The sequence below is a fragment of the Cetorhinus maximus genome, chromosome 3 (genome assembly GCF_964194155.1).
Source record: "Cetorhinus maximus chromosome 3, sCetMax3.hap1.1, whole genome shotgun sequence".
In the NCBI taxonomy this organism is placed as follows: domain Eukaryota; kingdom Metazoa; phylum Chordata; class Chondrichthyes; order Lamniformes; family Cetorhinidae; genus Cetorhinus; species Cetorhinus maximus.
In genome coordinates this window covers 94,350,550-94,371,129 of record NC_135881.1, presented here as the reverse complement: position 1 = coordinate 94,371,129, position 20,580 = coordinate 94,350,550, and the positions used below count along the sequence as shown (strand labels likewise).

The window sequence follows — 20,580 nt, the reverse complement described above, 5'->3', positions numbered from 1 at the left end:
GTTTCATTCTACTAATGAAGACCAATTTCACCCCAAATTGTACTAAAATTCATGTGTTCAGGATCAGAATGCTGAAGGAGATTATTGCAGAAGTGACATGGAAAATAACTTTTTTCCGGATTCGCTAGAGACAGGCTGTGTCAAAGGGACTGACAGACATGGCACATGTTCAAAAAGAGAAAGGAATAAAGGAGGTAACTATTAACTGATGAGCTTTGCATCAGAATAGAAAAATTATTAGAGATCCTGGCTGGTGATTTCTGTTGCTGCATTCCCCAACCAGTGGTGCCCCCAGCCCCCACCCCCATTTAATAGATGGAAAAAGTGTCTGAATATGAAATGCTTGAAGGGGAAGAAAGTTGTAGGGCAGTGGGGAAACGGCTAGAGAATGGGACCAAGTAGATAACTTTATCAAAGAACTGGCACAGGCACAATGGGTTGCATGGTCTCCTTCTGTATTGTGTCATTCTATGATTCTAGGCATGTGGGCAGATGAGGGCACAAGTAGAAATCTTCAACTCATAACTAGCAATAAAATGATACTTATAGGGCATGGAGTGATTAGAAATAATCCATAGGTTTGTAAAGGGATGGTCATGTTTGATAATTTAAGAAAATTTTTCAGGGGAATGAAGCATACATTGTGGATGTGGATGCTTTTGTTTATAATATAAATGCCTGAAAAGCATTGGATAAACTGCTGAATAAAAAAATCTTTGAGCTTTGGGGAAGAGAAAGAAACATGAGGATATAATTTAAATAGAAAATTTTCCAATGCAAGACAGGAGCAAAAGTGACCTAGATGTGCAATACATAAATCCACAAAAAGGACAGGTTGAATATGTACTTTTAAAAAAGCAATGAAATTTATACTGAAAGAGATAAATACCAAAGCAAAGTAGTCATTGTAACACCGAACATAACAATGGTTCAGCCACACCTGAAATGTTACTTGTAGTTTGAGATTCTTGGCTACTGGAGTGGTATACAGCATTGGAGAGAAATAATACAAATTTACTAGGTTAGTCCCAACAAGAAAAGCCTGAGTTACAAGGAAAGGCTAGAGCAACAAGGGCTATGTTCTCATGAACTGAGAAGATTGAAGAGGATTTGTTAAAACAAATAGATGTTGTAAATAAAAAAGAAAATGCTGGAAACATGTCAGGCAGCGTCTGTGGAGAAAGAAACACTGCATTGGTTATTGCCATAAGTCTGTAAATCAAAGCGAAGCCATGACCTTAAGGTAAATATTAGATACTTGAGAGGGAGAGTAAAAATTTTTTTTTTCACTTGGCTATATTGATTCATACTTTACAACAGGTAATAATTAATACTAAATCAGTTATCGTTTTCAAAAACTACTAGATAATTATTTAAAGAAAAATGCGTTGGGAGAAAGCAAGAAAATGTGATTAGTTTGTGGTAAAAGGATAACGTAAATCTTGAGAGGTTTAAATTTAAGCCTGTGCTAAAAATTTTTGTTTCTGCCTATTCTTTCAAATTCAGGAACCTAGGGATTTTATTCAAGACTTTATTTTTCTTGTTAGCATGCCATCTAGTAAAACCTTCATTAATTTACAGATGGCAAAACCAAGCTAAAAAATTCAGATAATATTGAATGTGTGATTCTTGAGTTTAAAAGAAGCTAAGGTTTGTGTTTCTGATGCATAACCTTTGTTAACACAACTTTGGCGGCTAGAGTTACTGTGAATTTTAACATATTACTTTGAAGAAGAGTATGTTAATAAATGCAGCAAATCTACCAAAAATTCCAAGCCTGATTCATAGTATAGTTTAGGAGCACAATGGAGGTTGCTTGATAGAGGTGCCTTAACACCAAAGTCTGAAGAGAACCCCCAACCTGTACATGTATTTTTACCCATCTTTGTCATTTCCATGAGCAAGATTGCTGAACTGGAGGAGAATTTTGTACTGTGTATTTGTCTTCCTAGACATTAGACCAAGATTTTAAATTACATAAAACAATTTATTTTACAAAGTTAAGATCTGAGAAACAGGAAGTCTCCGTTGTATTTCCTCCACTAAAAATTGCCCATATTGAAGATGTAAAAATAACAGATACCTTGCAAAATCTGGCAGAAAAATTGAAACTGCTAGAAACGTTCATCTGTCAGGCGTTGTATAAAGGAAAGATAGTGATGGTTTCTGGTGGCATGCCATCCTTAGAACTGACCTGGTAGGTAAGCAGTTCTGACAACAGTATCGTCTAAAATAGTGACTTACTCCCTTCTTTCAAATGCATACAAACCTATTGTGTATTTCCTTCAGAACTCGAGAGAATACAAGTTAAATTTATGCACCCTGACCTCATAACTTTTTAAAGCTCTGATACTCTACTAAGTCTGCAGTCTACCTCCTCCAATACCAATGTATCCTTCCTAAGATGTGCCCAAAACTGAATGCAGCACTGCAGGTAATGTCCAGCCAAGGGCCTCTATAACTAAGATATAATTTTCTCCCTTTTGTATTATAGCCCCTCTTGAGATAAAGGCTAACATTCTATTAACCCTTTTGATTAATTTTTGTACCTGTCCATAAGTTGTGAATGATTTTGAGTACATGGACACCACAAGTCCCTTTGCTCCTCCACAGAAGCTAAACTCTTTCCATCAAGAAATAATTCCAATTACTTTTTCACGTCCAGTCCCTTTCCTCCTCATTATAAAGTATCCTGAGGCATTTTCCTGCAAATGAGGAGTGCCATAGAAATAAATGTTGTTCTTTGGCATGATAAGTGTGTGGTTAATTTCAACAGAAGGATGAATGACAATTCTGACTGACAAAGGCTAGACCTTTTGATTTTTAACAGTTGGCCTTATGGCACCTTCAGGGTGTCAATGTCTGATACTGGCCTGATTATGTCAATGAAGTCAAAAGCTCAACCATCCAAATAAAAGAACTGAACTCTGCAACAACTGAATAATTGATTTTAAAGCTTGCAGATTTTTCAGAATTAATTTGGAATGTGATACTATATTAAAAGAGTATGAACCGGACAGTGAGAAATTTGTAGTTTTTAATCTACTTTTATGTTGATAATGTTTAGATTTGACTGGGAATTGGAAGTGAGAAATGATAATAAAACACTGTACTTGATATTTGTTTTACTTATTTTAAGTGCTGCTGATTGACAAGAAATGTTACCAAGTGGTTGAGTGGGTAGTGCCTAGTAGATACTAGGCAGAATCTTAGCACTATCGCTTCGTAACAATGTGCATGTGACGCAGTGGCCATCGTGATCTTCCACCTTACAGTGTCTGAATTTTTTATTTTGTAAAACAGTAAAGTTAACTTTTTATTTGTTCCTGGGATGTGAGCATCACTGACAAGGCCAGCATTTGTTGCCATCCCTAATTGCCCATGAGTAGATTGTGGTGAACCACCTTCTTTACTCACTACAGTTAATGTGGTGAGGGCACATCCACAGTGCTGTTGAAGAAATGGAGTCAAATTTTTCTGTCATTGGGCAGGCATGTGCCTGACCCAAACGAGCATAAAACGATGTGCGCTGACATCAGGGGAGTGTCCCAATGTCGTTGCGCACCCGTGCGATATTTCAGTCGGCAGGCGCACGCGGGAGCTGGCCGTGCTCCCGCTGACAACTAAGTGGCCTATTAAGGCCCTTAATCAATTAATTGACTACAATTTTTCGCTGCCATCCAACTGTTCGGCCAAGCGGCCTTTGCATTTTTGGCGAGACCTCATCCACGGGTGGGATGAGGTTTCGACCAGTGATTTTTAAAAAAAAGATAAAACCATTTAACACTCATATTTAATGTGTCCCTGCTCATGACAGAGTCATGTGAAGGGACATGTTTTCATTATTTTTAACATCTTTTATTTTTAATTTTAAAAATCTTCAGCTTCCTGAGGCAGCTCTGTGCCTCAAGGATGTTTTACCGTGTGCACTTGCGCGCATGCGCGAACTTCCGCACTCGGCCTCCTCCCGCCCCCACCGGTAACGCTGAGCGCTGTAGCGCATGACTCATGCTGGCTGGCCGTTAATTAGCCGGCCAGTGTGAAATTGCGGTTGGGGCCTGATCGTGGGCGGTTACCGGCTTCCTGACCGCTCCTGGATCCACCCGCCCGGCAACCGGAAAATCCTGGCTATGGCGATTATAGTTTCAGGTTAGGATGGTGTGGAGCTTGGAGAACCAAGCAGTGGTGTTCCCATGCATCTGCTGCTCTTGTCCTTCTCAGTGGCAGAGGTCATGGGTTTGGAAGGTGCTGTTGAAGAAGCCTTGGTGAGTTGGTGCAGTGCATCTTGTGGTTGGTACACATTGCTGCCACTGTGTATTAACATTGGAGGGAGTGAATATTTAAGGTGGTACATGGGGTGCTGATCAAGCGTGTTGCTTTGTTCTCAATGCTGTGAAGCTCCTTGAGCATTGTTGGAGCTGCCTTATCCAGGCAAGTGGAGAGAACTATGGGTGTACTTACCTCACATAGACTGCAGCAGTTCAAGAAGGCAGCTCACCACCACCTTCTCACAGGGAATTAAGAATAGGCAATAAAAATGCTGGCCTAGCTAGTGACGGCCATGTCCTGTGAAAGAATAGGTAAACATGTTATCTCCTGGCATATATGTAGGAGATAACATGTTTACAACACAAAAGTACATAGATTTCTATGTGAAGTACTGGTATATTACCACTACCTGCAACTATTTATAAAAATATATTCCTCACTGTTGGGTAATTTCTACAGAAGTCATCTTTAAGGTCTGACCTCTTTAGTCATGACATTATTAATGAAGGTCCAATAATGGTATTTACTGCAGCACACAAGGTAATGCTATTTTACTAAGTTCTCTTTGGTCTGGATTTTCATGGAGTTGGGAAGACTCCATGGAGGGGTGAAAATGGTGGCTGGAGCCCAATTTTTGCCAGGGGCTTTTAAGGATGCGCTTTTCAAAGAAAGCACCAAAAGGTCCTCCTCTTCCCACCAAGCCAATGCCAAACTATGGCACTTCACACCCGTTCACCCACTATCAATGGTTTTGTTCAGTGGGCGGAGAAGTGCCAAATGGAATTCAATCCAGAGAAGTGTGAGGTAATGCATTTGGGAAGGGCAAGCAAAGCAAGGAAATACTCAATAAACGGGAAGTTATTGAGAGGGGTTGAGGAAGTGAGAGACCTTGGAATGCATGTCCACAGGTCGTTTTAAGGTGGCAGGACAGGTGGACAAGAAAGCACTTTATTGGGCGAGGTATTGAATACAAAAGCATGGATATAATGATGGAACTGTATAAAATGCTGGTTAGGCCTCAGCTGGAATTTTGTGAACAGTTCTGGTCACCACATTACAGGAAGGACATAATTGCTCTGGAGAGACTGCAGAGGAGATTTACAAGAATGTTGCCAGGGCTTGAAAATTGCAGCTATGAGGAGAGATTGGACTGGCTAGGGCTGTTTTCCTTAGAACAGAGGAGGCTAAGGGGTGACCTGATTGAGTTGTACAAAATTGAGGGACCTAGATAGGGAGAAGACTTGTTTCCCCTAGCTGAGGGGTCAACTTTCTATGCACCCTGGCTAAAGGATTAGAGGGGACATGAGAAACGTTTTCACCCAGAGGGTGGTAGGCATCTGGAATACACTGCCTAAGTTGGTGGTTGAGGCTGAAACTCTCAACCTATTTAAAAGGTACCTTGATCTGCACTTGAAGTGCTGTAACCTGCAAGGCTCACAGACCAGGTGCAGGAATCTGGGATTAAAATGAGCGGCTAGTTTCTTTTTGCTTTTTTTGCCTGTAGATACGATGGCCTGATTGGCCTCTTTATGCACTGTAACTTTTCTATGGTTCTACACACTGTATGGAACCAATGAACCCAGAGTAAGCTCTGAAGAAGAGTCATACGGACTCAAAACTTTAACTCTGTCTTTTCTTCTCTCCACAAATGCTGTCAGACCTCCTGAATTTTTCCAGCATTTTCTGCTTTTGGTTCAGATTTCCAGCATCCGCAGTATTTTGCTTTTAACCCAGAGTATATGCTGCTATGATGACTGGAATTTTTACACTATATTCACATTCATCATGCAACACTTATTTGAATCTCGAGGTTCTCTATTCTCTAGTTTTACTAAACTGAGATGTGATTTAGCTGAAGTAGATTGGAAACAGCTACTTGAGGACAAATCAGTGTGAAATCAGTGGGAGTCATTTAAGGAAGAGATAGTGAGAGTTCAGAGAGAGTGTATTCCATAAAGAAAAATGATGGGACTGACCAATCTAGAGCCCCATGAATGACAAGAGGCTTAAAGGAGAGGATAATCAATAAAAGGGAAGCTTATGACTGATGTCATGGGCTCAATAGTGCAGAAAGCAACAGTATAAAAAGCATAAGGGTGAAATTAAAAAGGAAATTAGGAAAGCAAAGAGGGGGCATGAAAAAGCATTTGGAAGAAAAATTTAAGGAGAACGCAGAAGTTTTTTTTAAAAAGTACATCCAGAAAAAGAGGATAACTAAAGAAAGAGTAGGTCCTATTTGGGAATATAGGGTAACCTGTATTTGGAGGCAGAGAATGATGGTATAGTTTTTAATGTCTATTTTCACAAAACAGAGGGAAGGTACAGTCATTGCAATCAGGGAGGAGGATTGTGAGATACTAGATGATGTTAACATAGTGAAAGAAGAAGTATTAAGGGTTTTAACCTCTTTGAAAGTGAATAAATGCCCATGCCCAGCTGAAGTGTGTCCTCAGCAGTTTAGGGAAGCAAGAGAAGAAATAGTGGAGGCACTGCCCATCATTTTCCAATCTGCTCTGCATGGGTGTGGTGCCAGAGGAGAGGAGGACTGCTAATGTTGTGCCACTGTTTAAAAAGGGAGAGAGAGAGAGAGAGGCCAGGCAGCCTTACCTCTGGTGGGAAAATTGTTGGGAAAAGTTCTGAGGGACAGGATAAATCTTCATTTAGGAAGACATGGATTAATCCAAGCAAGTCAGAATGGATTTAAATGAAGCAAGCCTGACTAACATGATTGAAGTTTTTCAGGAGATAACAGAAGGGCTCAGTGAGGGGGAGTGCATTTGATGTAATTTATATGAATTTTATCAAGGCTTTTGCTGAAGTCCAGCATGGCAGACTGGCTACCAAACTGAAAGTCCATGGGATCTAAGGCAAAGTGACAAGTTGGATTCAAAATTGGCGAAGGGACAGGAAGCAAAGAGTAATGGTCAGCTGGTGTTTTGTAACTGGAAGGCTGTAAACAGTGGGATTCTGCAAGGCTCAATACTGGGTCCCTTCCTTTTGTGGTATATGATTTGGACTTGAATGTAAGGGAGACGGTACAAAAATTGGCAGTGTTGTTGATGATGATGAAGAAAACTACAGACTATAGGAATCAATGGACTAGTCAGGTGGGTGGAATAATTGCAAATGAAGTTTAACCCGAGAAGCATGAGGGTGATGAGAAGGCTAACAAGGCAAGGGAAATACAATAAATGGTAAGATACTCAGAAGTGTAGAGGAATACTCTGAAGGTGACTGGACAGGTAAATAAGGTGGTCAAGAAGACATGGGATACTTGCCTTTATTAGCCGAAGTATACTATATAAGAGCAGGAGGTTATGCTGGCACCATATAAAATGCTAGTAAGGCCACAACTGGAGTACTGTGTGCAGTTCTAATCACCACACGATAGGAAGGATGTGATTACATCAGAGAGGATTCAAGAGATTTAAGAGGGTTGTGCCTGGACTGGAGAATTTTAATTACAAGGAACAATTGAAGAGGCAGTGGAACAGTGGGAGGTTGAGGGAAGACCTGATTGAAGTGTACAAAATTGAGAGGTCTAGATAGAGTGGATAGGGAGGCCCTGTTCTCCTTGGTTGAGAGGATCGTAACCAGGGAGCATAGATTAAGGGGAAGAGGTAAGCGGTTTTGAGGGGATTCATGGGGAAAATTTTTGCTGATCTGGAACTCACTGCCTGAAAGGCTGGCAGAGGCAGAAACTCTAATAACATTTTTAAAAAGTACTTTGATATGCATTTGAAGTGTCATAATCTACAAGGCTATGAACCAAAAGCTGGAAAGTGGGTTTAGACTGGATGGCGCCTTTTTGACTGGTGTGAACAAGATGAGCAGAATGATCTTCTCTAATGCGGTAAATTTCTATGATTTTGATTTGCTCTTGCCAAACTTCCTCACCTAGTGCACCCACTGGGTGCTAATTTCAACAAGCTCTTCCCTGTTTAACCTACCCCATCCAGCAGGTCTGTTTGGATTTTGCTACTGTATTTGTTGTCCCCCTTCCATTGCCCAGCTCAGTGGACTGCCCTTGCTTCATTCTACATTTACCTATCAAATCAAAGGCAGAACATCTCCAACAATCGATTTTTCTTCCTGTGCATGCTTCATTCCCTCTGGCGATGTCCAATAACCTATCTTTAGCTCCTTCTTCCTCGTCAAAATGCTGTCCCTTGGTGACATCATCTGAAGACCAGGAGTTATGTTTCACATGAATGCTGACAACATCACTTCTATCCCCCTCACTGTCTCGGGTTGAACCAAGCTGTTTACAACCTCGAGTTCTGTTCACCCTAAAGCTGAGCTTCTGGCCCTATATCTTCTCCATCACAAAGATCACACACTTCCACTTCTGTGAAATGGTTTGTCTCCATCTCTAAATCAGCCCATCTGCCATTGAAACCATCATCCATGCCTCTGCCACCTCAAGACTCAATTATCCCAACTATGGCTTATTGTGCATCCTAAAACCCCTTGACACAGCTATTAGCAACCATGCTTTCATCCATCTAGGACCTACACTCTGGAAATCACTCCCAATTCCTCTCTACTTCTCTTTCCTTTTAAGACCCTCTTTAGAACTCGCCTCTGAGATCAAACATTTAACCATTCCTCTTAATATGCACTTTAACCAGTTGTGAATTTTTGTTGGGTTATACGTTTGTGAAGCACCTTGAAATGTTTTCTGTAATAAGTGCAAGTTGTTTTTACTGTTTCTCTCTATTTACGCTATAGCTGTTCTTGATAAGAAGTCATTCACATCTCTGCCTCCATTGCCAGCATTTTAAGTAATAACATTTCCGTCTCTAGCTGCTCACATGTTTTAAATGCCTACAGACAGAAATTGGTTAGACAGCAAAATTAGTACTGTGAAAACTCATCTGCCTAATTCTTTGAAACTATTTAACTTTATTTTCTATATGTCAGCAATTTATAATGTTAAGAGTTATATAGACAAGTGGGCGGGCAGGTAGCAGATGAAGTTCAATGTGGAGAAATGTGAAGTGATTCGTTTTGGTAGAAAAAATATAGAGACAATATAAAATAAAGGGTATGATTCTAAAGGAAGTGAGGAACAGAGGGAGCTGAGTGTATATGTGCATAAATCATTAAAGGTGGCAGGACAGGTTGAGAGTGTGGCTAATAAGCATACAGTATCCTAGGCTTTATTAATAAGGGCATAGAGTACAAGAGCAAGGGGGTTATGTTGAACTTGTATAAGACACTAGTTCAACCTCAGCTGTTGCATTGCATTCTATCTGGGCGTCATACTTTAGAAAGGATGTGAAGACATTGGAGAGAGTGCAGAAAAGATTCATGAGAATGGTTCCAAGAATGAGAGGAACTTCAGTTATGCAGATAGATAGATTGTAGAAATTGGGACTGTTTTCCGGGGGTGGGGGGGCGGTGTAAAAAGACGGACAGAAGATGTGATAGAGGTATTCAAAATCATGAGGGGTCTAGATAGAGTAGATGGGGTAAAAACTGTTCTCACTCGTGAAAGGATCAAGAATGAGAGGGTACAGATTTAAAGTAATTGTCAAAAGAAACAAAAACAATATGAGAATTTTTTTCATGCAGTGAGTGGTTAAGGTCTGGAATGCACTACCTGAGAGTGTAGTGGAGGCAGATCCAATCGAAACATTCAAAAGGAAACTAGACTGTAATCTGAAAGAGAAGAATGTGCAGGTTACAGGGATAAGGCGGGAGTATGGCACTTAGTGAATTGCTTATTCGGAGAGCCAGTATGGGCACAATGGGTTGAATGGCCTCCTGCACTTTAAAAATTCTATGATTCTGTAAATGAAAAAAGTATTCGTTGTGGATTCAACTGTCAGTGAGATTTTTAATTTAAAAAAAACAACTTTTGGTTTTTGGAACGTTTGAAAGTATGTGGATGGTGGAACTGTGAGAATTGGTGCAGTTAAGGACACAAGCTGTGGCAATTAGAATTATTTGAAGATTGTGGAAGGTTGTATATGAAAATAATCTTTTTAAATGTTTGGTCACTGAGGTAGAAATTAAGTACTTTAATGTATTTGGTTATTCATTATAAAATGAATTTAATTAATGGGCTGACTGTTTTCCTGATAGATCAGTGAGATTATTGAGACGAACTCTCCTCTCAGTATTCTTAGCTGACCTTGGCTGAGATGGCAATAGATGTCCTACGTTTAGCCTTAGTGTATATAATTAAGGAGAGAAGTGAGAAGAAGTTTCTTACCCTTGATAACTACCCAGCTACTCCAAAGTGTGAGTATATTGCCTCAGCTGGGAACGCATTAGGTTCAACCATGATGCTGGCCACAGACAAGCAGCTTGCTGGAACTCAGACACATGTGAATAATGATCATTCGGATGAGGCACTGCAAGATGGTCGTGAAACATCTTCATGTAGGAGAAGAAAAAAAATGCCTCAACATTTTCAAGGATCTAGCATGGGTAATTGGTGGTCTAGATTTTTGAACAATTTAGTTTTTGCTTTCTTAGTCTGCTGGTTTTCTGTTTCAGTCAAAAACAGAAAGAAGAGAATCCTGACTTTGATTTTGGGGAAACTTGGCTATTTTATGGTTGTCGACATCATGATCGAGATTATCTGTTTCGGTAAATACATTGTTTTTATTCTTTATTTACTACTTAGTCCCCTGTAACTTAGATCCATTCACAGAGTAACTTGGGGCATTGTGCTAGCTCAATACATCCTATTTTTCCCACACCTTGCACTGTTATATCTACAAACTTTAATTTGAATCACTTCAAAAACAATTTTTTCACTTTTGTCTTCAAATTACTCCTTTTTTTCGTATATTACAGCAACCAAAATTCTATCCGCGTATTATTCAGTCCTGTTCAAAAACTTTGTAGAGCTCATGGGCTGGCTCTACTTTTCAGTTGAAGTACTCTTTCATCATCAAATGTTAGCTCAGCTCAAAAGATTTCTGACTTAAGGCAGTTCTAGTATCCTCCCAAAAATTACTCCAAGTCCAAAATATAGCCCTGGCATGATTCAGAGCTACCAGCATCACTGCTCCTGAGGTTCTTGCACCTGAAATGAGTTGATTTTTCCCTTTTATGAATGGTAAGCTCGTTACTTAATTTGATGCTGGCCACAGTACGTTGAGCATGGGCCAGAGGCTAAACTGTTTGGCACCAGCAGCCCAGTAAAGGCCACCTGTGGGGCACTTGTTTTTATATATTGCAACTGATGAGATGCAAAGACTCCATTGAAAAATAGGTAGTTGGAGTAAAGGTGACCCAACATAATTTTAAAAAAGATCCATGCTGTGCAAATTCCACCCCTTCCCCATAACACATCTCTGTTGCAGCAAGTTTGAAACCTGTACTTAGTGTCTGGCATAACATTCAGCTGCATTATTGGGTTACCCTTAATTAAATTCACTCCTGGGGACTTGTTGAGATTTGAGCACAGTTGTGTGTGCATAGGCTCCCAGCATGCTATATGCTTCTTAACTACACTGAGCACGGAGTAGGCCTCAGGCCTTCAAACCTGATCTAAGGGGAAACTGGTGGCCAATCTACATCAGAGTAGTGGCAATGAGCCACTGCATTATTGGCCCCTAACTGTCTTAACTTTTCTCTGTCAAACTTTAGTGAAATATTGTGCTTCAAAACTAATCATGGTGAGTAAACATGGAAGTTTTTATTTTAGGAAAGGAAGAATTTTAACATGTACAGTTGTAGTTCAAAAACCTGATCTCTCTTATAATGGGGCAGAAGGCTTAAAATTCACCTTCAAAAAGTAAAAAAAAAACAAATGTTGAAAATTTGAAACATAAGCGAAAATGCTGGAAATGCAGCATGTCAGATCAGGCCTGGCAGAATCTGTGGAGAAAACAGAAAATTTAACATTTCAGACATAGACCTTTTGTCAAGACTGAAAGACGCTACAAATGGATTAAGTTTAAAAATGAACAGAGCAAAGGGAAAAGGAAATTAAAAACTCTAAATATGTCTTTCGAGGGGAATGGGGGTGACTGGAAAGCAAGAGACGGCAAAAATGTATCTTGTTCCTTTGCTTTCCAGAAATGAGTTGAGGAGCTTTCAAACCAATGGCACTTTGACCCAGCTGAAAGTCTGTTTCTCAAGAGATTTACCCAAGGACACAACAGAAGGAAAACCAAAATATGTTCAACATCTACTTCAGCTCTTCGCTGAAAATGTCACGAAAATGTTGCTGAGTGAAAGTGGATATTTGTATGTATGTGGGTAAGTAGAAATTGATAGGTTCATAGTAATGATGTATATAATTGCATGTTACAGAATGGCACAGATTAAAGCATATAATTCAACCATAATTCTCTTATGAGATAAATATATATGACTTATAACATGTGGGCAGTGCTGCATTTCAATCCATAAAGGCACCCAATGCATGTATCAGCTGGTGAATAAATGTTCTGTAAGTACATTCTCCCTGAGGTGGATGGTATTGTTAACGCAGAGTATCTGAATTGAATGTAATGACCCAGAGCTTCCGATGAGTGGCAATCATTGTTGGATTTCCGCTCTGCTCAAATCCCGCCTTAACGTTGCTCAGCATTTCTTGTTGGATTTTCCGGGCCTGGCTTTCCCAGGGGAGAGGAAGTCGGGGCTGGGTGGGGGCGGGTCAGTGTGAGTGATTAGGGGTGCTGTCAGGTGAGTAGTTACCCAGGAGTTAGATTAGGTTTTAATCTATCTAACATTTCCTGGGTAACTTACCTAGGTAAGTACATTGGAACTGTCCAAAGTCTCCGACTCTAACTCACAGACGGAGATGTTTGAAAAGGGTCCCGGGAAGTAGGGAAATTGTACATTGGAAGTTGAAACTTCCCGGGAATTGCCACGGCAGTCAGTATGTTGGGGCTTGCAGGGTTCCGATGCACATCATCTGTTGTACATCCGACCTCCAACAATCTGAAGACTGGAAGATCTGGACCAATGTACTTTATCTGTAGTAAGAAAGTTTTGCATTTTTTAATTAAAGCTGAAATTGCTAAATGTCCTATTTAGAAGAAGAGAAAATAATTAGAATTGACCAACAAGAATGGATTTGGAGGGTCAGTTTCACAAAACAGTAAGAACAAAGCCTTAAATGAATAAAAGCAAAAAACTGCAGATGCTGAAAATCCAAAACAAAAACAAAAATACCTGGAAAAACCCAGCAGGTCTGACAGCATCTGTGGAGAGGAACACAGTTAACATTTCGAGTCCGTATGACTCTTCAACAGAACTAAAGAAAAATAGAAAAGAGGTGAAATATAAGCTGGTTTAAGGGGGGGTGGGACAGGTAGAGCTGGATAGAGGGCCAGTGATAGGTGGAGATAACCAAAAGATGTCATAGACAAAAGGACAAAGAGGTGTTGAAGCTGGTGATATTATCTAAGGAATGTGATAATAAAGGTACAGATAAGGGGTGGGGTCGGGGGAAGGGATCGAAATAGGCTAAAAGGCAAAGATAAAACAATGGATGGAAATACATTTTAAAATAATGGAAATAGGTGGGAAAAGAAAAATCTATATAAATCATTGGAAAAAAGGGGGATCGGAAAGGGGGTGGGGATGGAGGAGAGAGTTCATGATCTAAAATTGTTGAACTCAATATTCAGTCCGGAAGGCTGTAAAGTGCCCAGTCGGAAGATGAGGTGCTGTTCCTCCAGTTTGCGTTGAGCTTCACTGGAACAATGCAGCAGGCCAAGGACGGACATGTGGGCATGAGAGCAGGGTGGAGTGTTGAAATGGCAAGCGACAGGGAGGTCTGGGTCATGCTTGCGGACAGACCGAAGGTGTTCAGCAAAGCCGTCACCCAGTCTGCGTTTGGTCTCTCCAATGTAGAGGAAACCGCATTGGGAGCAGCGAATGCAGTAGACTAAATTGAGGGAAGTGCAAGTGAAATGCTGCTTCACTTGAAAGGAGTGTTTGGGCCCTTGGACGGTGAGGAGAGGGGAAGTAAAGGGGCAGGTGTTGCACCTTCTGCGGTTGCATGGGAAGGTACTGTGGGAGGGGGTTGAGGTGTAGGGGGTGATGGAGGAGTGGACCAGGGTGTCCCGGAGGGAACGATCCCTGCGGAATGCTGCCGGGGGGTGAAGGGAAGATGTGTTTGGTGGTGGCATCATGCTGGAGTTGGCGGAAATGGCGGAGGATGATCCTTTGAATGCGGAGGCTGGTGGGGTGATAAGTGAGGACAAGGGAACCCTATCATGGTTCTGGGAGGGAGAGGAAGGTGTGAGGGCGGATGCGCGGGAGATGGGCCGGACATGGTTGAGGGCCCTGTCAACCACCGTGGGTGGAAAATCTCGGTTAAGGAAGAAGAAAGACATGTCAGAGGAACTGTTTTTGAAAGTGGCATCATCAGAACAGATGCGACAGAGGCGAAGAAACTGAGAGAGAATGGGATGGACTCCTTACAGGAAGCGGGGTATGAAGAGCTGTAGTCGAGGTAGCTGTGGGAGTCGGTAGTCTTGTAGCCTTTCCATCAGGACCCTCAACCCCCTTGCCCCCTGCCGTTCTCGCCGTTAGACCCCCACACCTACTTGGTCCTGTATGCTCCAGCATCATGCTTGCATCCCAGCAGTGGCTGCCACTACCCATGATGTGGCTCTTTGAGACGGGACTTCTCCTGAGAGAAGGGCACAAGTCTTTTTTTTTGTAAAAATATACTTTATTCATAAAATATCTTCAATCACATTCAAAACCATTTCAAAAACAACATTACAAGGGTACAATCCAGGTTACACTTTTACAAAATGTATCACCAGGTGCATCAGTACAAACAATATTACAATCATTTACAGCCTTTCATTTTGATCTGTACAGCCCGAGGGGCTCTAAACAGTTCCCAGTCTCTCGGTGCGCTGTGGTAGAAAGGTCTTAGACAGCGACCCTTCCCCATTGCGCCCTTGCGGCAGCTGCCCCAAGCTTTAGTGCGTCCCTCAGCACGTCGTCCTGGACTTTGGATTGTGCCAGTCCGCAACAATCGGTCGGGGACAACTCTTTGTGCTGGAAGACCAACAAGTTTCGGGCAGACCAAAGCGCGTCTTTCACCGAGTTGATGATCCTCCAGCTGCAGTCGATGTTTGTCTCGGTGTGTGTCCCTGGGAACAGCCCGTAGAGCACAGAGTCCTGTGTCACAGAACTGCTCGGGATGAACCTCGACAGCAACCACTGCATCTCTCTCCAGACTTTCTTTGCAAAGGCACAATCCACAAGGAGGTGAACAACGGTCTCTTCCCCACCGCAGCCACCTCGAGGGCAACGTGCAGAGGGGGTGAGCCTCCTGGCGTGTAGGAAGGATCTGACGGGGAGGGCCTTTCTCACCACCAGCCAAGCTACGTCTTGGTGCTTGTTGGAAAGTTCTGGCAATGAGGCATTCTGCCAAATAACTTTGACAGTCTGCTCGGGGAACCATCCCACAGGGTCCACCCTCTCCTTTTCCCTCAGGGCCTCTAGGACGTTACGTGCTGACCACTGCCTGATGGACTTGTGGTCAAAGGTGTTTTTCTGCATAAATTTTTCCACCAGGGACAGGTGGTACGGCACGGTCCAACTACTTGGAGCGTTCCGCGGCAGCGTGGCCAGACCCATCCTTCGCAACACCGGGGACAGGTAGAACCTCAGCACGTAGTGACACTTGGTGTTTGCGTACTGAGGGTCTACGCACCGCTTGATGCAGCCACACACAAAGGTGGCCATCAGTATGAGGGCGATGTTGGGCACGTTTTTTCCCCCTTTATCTAGAGGCTTGTACATCGCGTCCCTGCGGACACGATCCATTTTCGACCTCCAGATAAAGCGGAAGATGGCTCGAGTGATCGCCATCGCGCAGGAGTCTGGAATGGGCCAGACCTGCGCCACGTACAGCAACAGCGAGAGTACCTCACACCTGATGACCAGGTTCTTACCCGCAATGGAGAGGGAGCGTCGCTCCCACATGCCCAGTTTCCTTTTCACCATAGCCACTCGCTCCTTCCAGTTTCTAACGCATGCCCCGGTCCCTCCGAACCATATCCCCAGCACCTTCAGGCCGTCAGCCCTGACAGTGAAGGGGACAAAGGATCGGTCAGCCCAGTTCCCAAAGAACATGGCCTCGCTCTTCCCACGATTTACCTTGGCTCCCGAGGCCAGTTCGAACTGGTCGCAGATGTGCATCAGTCTGCGCACCGACAGCGGATCCGAGCAGAAGACGGCGACGTCGTCCATGTACAGGGAGGCTTTTACCTGAGTGCCTCCACTGCCTGGGATCGTCACTCCTCTTATGCCCGGATCCTTCCTGATGGACTCGGCAAAGGGTTCTATGCAGCACACGAAAAGGACAGGCGAGAGAGGACAGCCCTGCCTGACTCCAGATTTAATCGGAAAGCTATCTGTTTCCCACCCATTGATTGAGACTGCGCTACTGATGTTAGTGTAGAGCAGTTGGATCCAATTTCGAATTCCCTCCCCAAACCCCATTTTGGAGAGCACATCCCCCATGTAGGTGTGCGATATTCTGTCAAAGGCCTTCTCCTGATCCAAGCTGATGAGGCAGGTATCCACACCCCTGTCCTGTACATAGGCAATCGTATCCCTGAGCAGCGCCAGGCTGTCAGAGATCTTCCTGCCTGGCACAGAGCAGGTCTGGTCAGGGTGAATCACCAATTCCAGAGCGGATTTGACCCGATTGGCGATGACCTTGGACAGAATCTTATAGTCCACATTCAACAGTGAAATGGGTCGCCAATTTCTAATTTCCTCCCCTTCCCCCTTGTGCTTGTAGATGAGGGTGATGATGCCTTTCCTCATGGATTCTGACATACTACCGGCCAGGAGCATACTCTCGTACACCCCTAGCAGGTCTGGGCCGATCAAGTCCCACAGAGCCGAATACAACTCCGCCGGCAAGCCGTCGCTTCCGGGGGTTTTACTCTTCTCGAAGGACTCGAGGGCCTTAGTCAGTTCATCAGGAGTTAGCGGTTTGTCCAGGCTCTCCCGCGTACTGTGGTCTAAGACCTCCGTGATAGAGGACAGGAAGGACTGGGAGGCCGTGCTGTCCGTGGGCTTCACGTCATACAATCCGGCATAAAAGGATTTGCTGATCCTCAGAATGTCGGATCGTGATGACTTTACTGAGCCGTCTTCTTCCTTCAGGCTGCTGATCACAGAGCGCTCTCTGTGTACCTTTTGGAAGAAGAAACGTGAGCACGTCTCATCCTGCTCCACGGAGCGGACTCTGGAACGGAAGATGATCTTGGAGGCCTCCGAGGCAAAGTGCGAGGCTTGCTGGCCCTTCACCTCATGGAGCTCCTCCTTGACATCGACCCCCATCGACTGCAGCCAGAGCAGATTCTGCATCTTTTTCTGGAGTCGGGACATTTCCCTCTGTTCCTTTCTAGCTTTCTGGGTGCCTTTGAGGATGAAAAACCTCTTGATGCTTCCCTTGGTCGCTTCCCACCAGTGTGTCAGGGACTCAAAGAGGGGTTTCACGGTTCTCCAACCTTTGTAATCCCTCTTGAGCTCCTCAATGTTCTCTGGGGTCAGCAGTTGCACATTTAGCTTCCATGCCCCCCTGCCCACCCTCAGGTCCTTCTCCAAGTGGCAGTCCGCCAGTAGGAGGCAGTGGTCAGAGAAGAACGCTTGACGTCGGTGGATCTGACTGTGAATGCACGGGACACAAACAGGAAGTCTATCCTGGAACGAATGGACCCGTCTGGCCGCGACCAGGTGTATCTACGCTGCGCTCCATCTGCAGGGTTGCTGAAGACGTCGTGCAGCTTGGCATCCTTAACTGTTTCCATCAGGGATCTGGACGTAGCGTCCAATCTGCTGCCGGCCCTGCCGGATCGTCCAGCCGCATCGATGATGCAGTTGAAGTCACCGCCCAGAATGACCGGCCTGGAGGTCGCCAGCAGCAGTGGGAGCTGCTGAAAAACCTCCAGCCGCTCAGCCCCTTGTGCCGGGCCATACACGTTAATTAACCGGAGTGGAGCGTTCTTGTACATTACGTCTGCTACGAGGAGTCGCCCGCCCACCACCTCCTTGACCTCGGAGACGGTGAAGTTGCCTCCCCGCAGCAGAATACCCAGGCCGGAGGAACGAGAGTCGTTTCCGCCCGACCAGATCGATGGCCCGTGGGACCACCATCGTGACCATTGCCTGTAGGAGCTGAGGTGCGGTATCGCACACTCCTGCAGAAACAACAGGTCAGCTTTGACCTTGGCTAGGTAGTCCAAGGTCGCAACACATCGCGTAGTAGATTTAATGCTACGCACATTTATGGATACAATCTTTAAACCCATTTTAAAGCATTTATTCTCCTACCAAACCCACTGTCTCTGAGAGTCCCAGACCTTTAGTCTGCTCCTTCATACCCGTAGTGAGCTCAAATTCCTTCACTTTGGATGGACTGAGGTAGATCTCCTTGGCCGTGTTCTGCTCCGGTGGCATCTGGAGGTTCACGTAGAGAGCGGGTTTTGAGATGACCTTTGCTGGAGAAGCTTCTCCAAAACTCTCCCCCTCTGGGGTGTTGCTGTTCCCGGCTTCCTGGAGCTGGGGTGCGATGATTGCCTCACTGCTCCCAGATTCCAGGGGCTGTGGTGCACTGGCCTCCTCAGGTTGCAGGCAAAGTTGGGGTGCGCTGGTCTCCTTGTTGTCTCCAATTTTCTGGAGCTCGGGTGTCTCGTCCTCCAACGCCCTGGAGCTTTGCCGCCTCTTCTGTCGGTGCCGCCCTGGCACTTCATCATCCGAAGAGCTGCTGCCCTTGTCATCCGTGTCGGATGGGAGACGCCTCTTGCCGCTTCTCTGGGAAACGCCTTTGCTTCTTCTTCGCTCCCTCTTACTTTTCTTCTTCTTCACCGTCCGCCACTCCCCCTGCTGCTTTTCCACTGCTGCCTCCTCCTCCATTGATTCGCTGTCCTGAGGACTGGGAGGTACAGGGGGTAGTGCTGCTGATTGGCTCTCTGTTGCCTCGATCTCTTTCTCCACCTTGTCTCTCTCTGTGTCCTCCTTTGTCCCGTTGAGCTCCCTGGGGGCCTTGGTGGTTGGAGTGACACGAAACATTTCTTCTGCTTCCCCCTGGTCGGCTTTGGCTGCCTGTGTGTAAGTACGGCAGCGTTTGGTGCAGGTCCTGTAGAGGTGACCTGCCTCGCCACACAGGTTGCAGCACTTGGCCTGTTTGCAGTCTTTTGTCTGGTGCCCTTCCTGTTTGCAGATCTTGCAGAGGGAGGCGCTGCAGTTGGCCGCCACATGACCAGCCTTGCCGCATGAGCGACAATGCTTGGGTTGCCCAGCGTAGACCAGGTAGCCACGGTTTCCCCCGATAGCGAAACTGGAAGGAGGGTGGAAAATGGCTCCCTTACCATCGGTCTTTAGCGTGACCTTAAACAGGCGTTTGCCTGTCCAGATCCCCAAGTCGTCTCGAATCTCGGTGCCGCTCCCCACCTTATCGAAGTACCTGGTGAGGAAGGTGACCACGTCGGCGACAGGGATGAAGGGGTTGTACACATGCACCATCACCACACGTTCCCGTTGCAACGGCAGAGAAAAGTGCGGCTCCGCCGTCAGGATCTTCATCTCCGGCAGGTCTCTCTTCTCCTCGAACACCCTCAGGAGCCGGACGCAGTCTGCCACCCGCTTGAACGTCACGTCAAAATAACCACCTTTGCGGGAGTCGTGCAGGGTGAAGATCTCCGGAGCTTGGAAGCCGCACGCCTTCAACAGGATCCTCCTGGTGAAGAAGCCCCGATCCATAGGTGATCCTCCTTCGCTGTGGTTCACCGTGACTCGGACGGTGATAGGTAACCCACGGTATGGATTTGGATTGCGATTGGTTATAGCCCTTCCATCCCGACCTTGCCTTGGTAGGACCATGGTGTCGCCCCTGCAACACTTGATCTTAGCCAAAAGGCCGAGAAGGGCACAAGTCTTGCCTTCAGCCAATTAATACTCCTTAAAGCATTAAATGCCTGCCGTCCAGCCGTGGTCAGTGGCGATGCCATCTCAGCTAACTTTTTCGCTGACGGTAGGAAACTTCGCTCTCTGAAAAATCCTGTCCTGTGTCAACTTTTATATGTAGCTTAGATGAATGCCACCTCCAGGGACGTTGGTTCCAATTTTAAAAATATATTTCCTCACCATTGCTTTGTATCTTTGCCATTATTTGAATATTAATGGCAGGGTGTCTGGTTGTTTGGACCATTTATTAATTTATGACCAGGACTGAGTTCTACATGGCCTATTTCTTTTGTGGAATCGCTGAAGCTCTGCAAAGTTGGAAGATGGTGATGGAGAAGAGGAGTTGGTTGGTTGAGAGTCAGAGTATATTGTGTAGACCATGGCATTTCA

The 20,580-nt window shown here is 44.7% G+C and overlaps 1 protein-coding gene across 3 annotated transcripts in view; it reads left to right on the top strand.

The window, feature by feature from the left end:
• Positions 1-20,580, top strand: part of mtrr (5-methyltetrahydrofolate-homocysteine methyltransferase reductase) — a 119,241-nt gene that overhangs the window by 85,450 nt on the left and 13,211 nt on the right. For 2 of the 3 annotated variants that reach the window (XM_078538734.1, XM_078538732.1), the window contains exons 13-14: positions 10,777-10,869; positions 12,310-12,492. In XM_078538734.1, coding sequence (XP_078394860.1) covers positions 10,777-10,869; positions 12,310-12,492 — 276 coding nt within the window. The remainder of the gene's footprint in view (positions 1-10,776; positions 10,870-12,309; positions 12,493-20,580) is intronic. The other variant, XM_078538733.1, reaches the window with a different exon arrangement.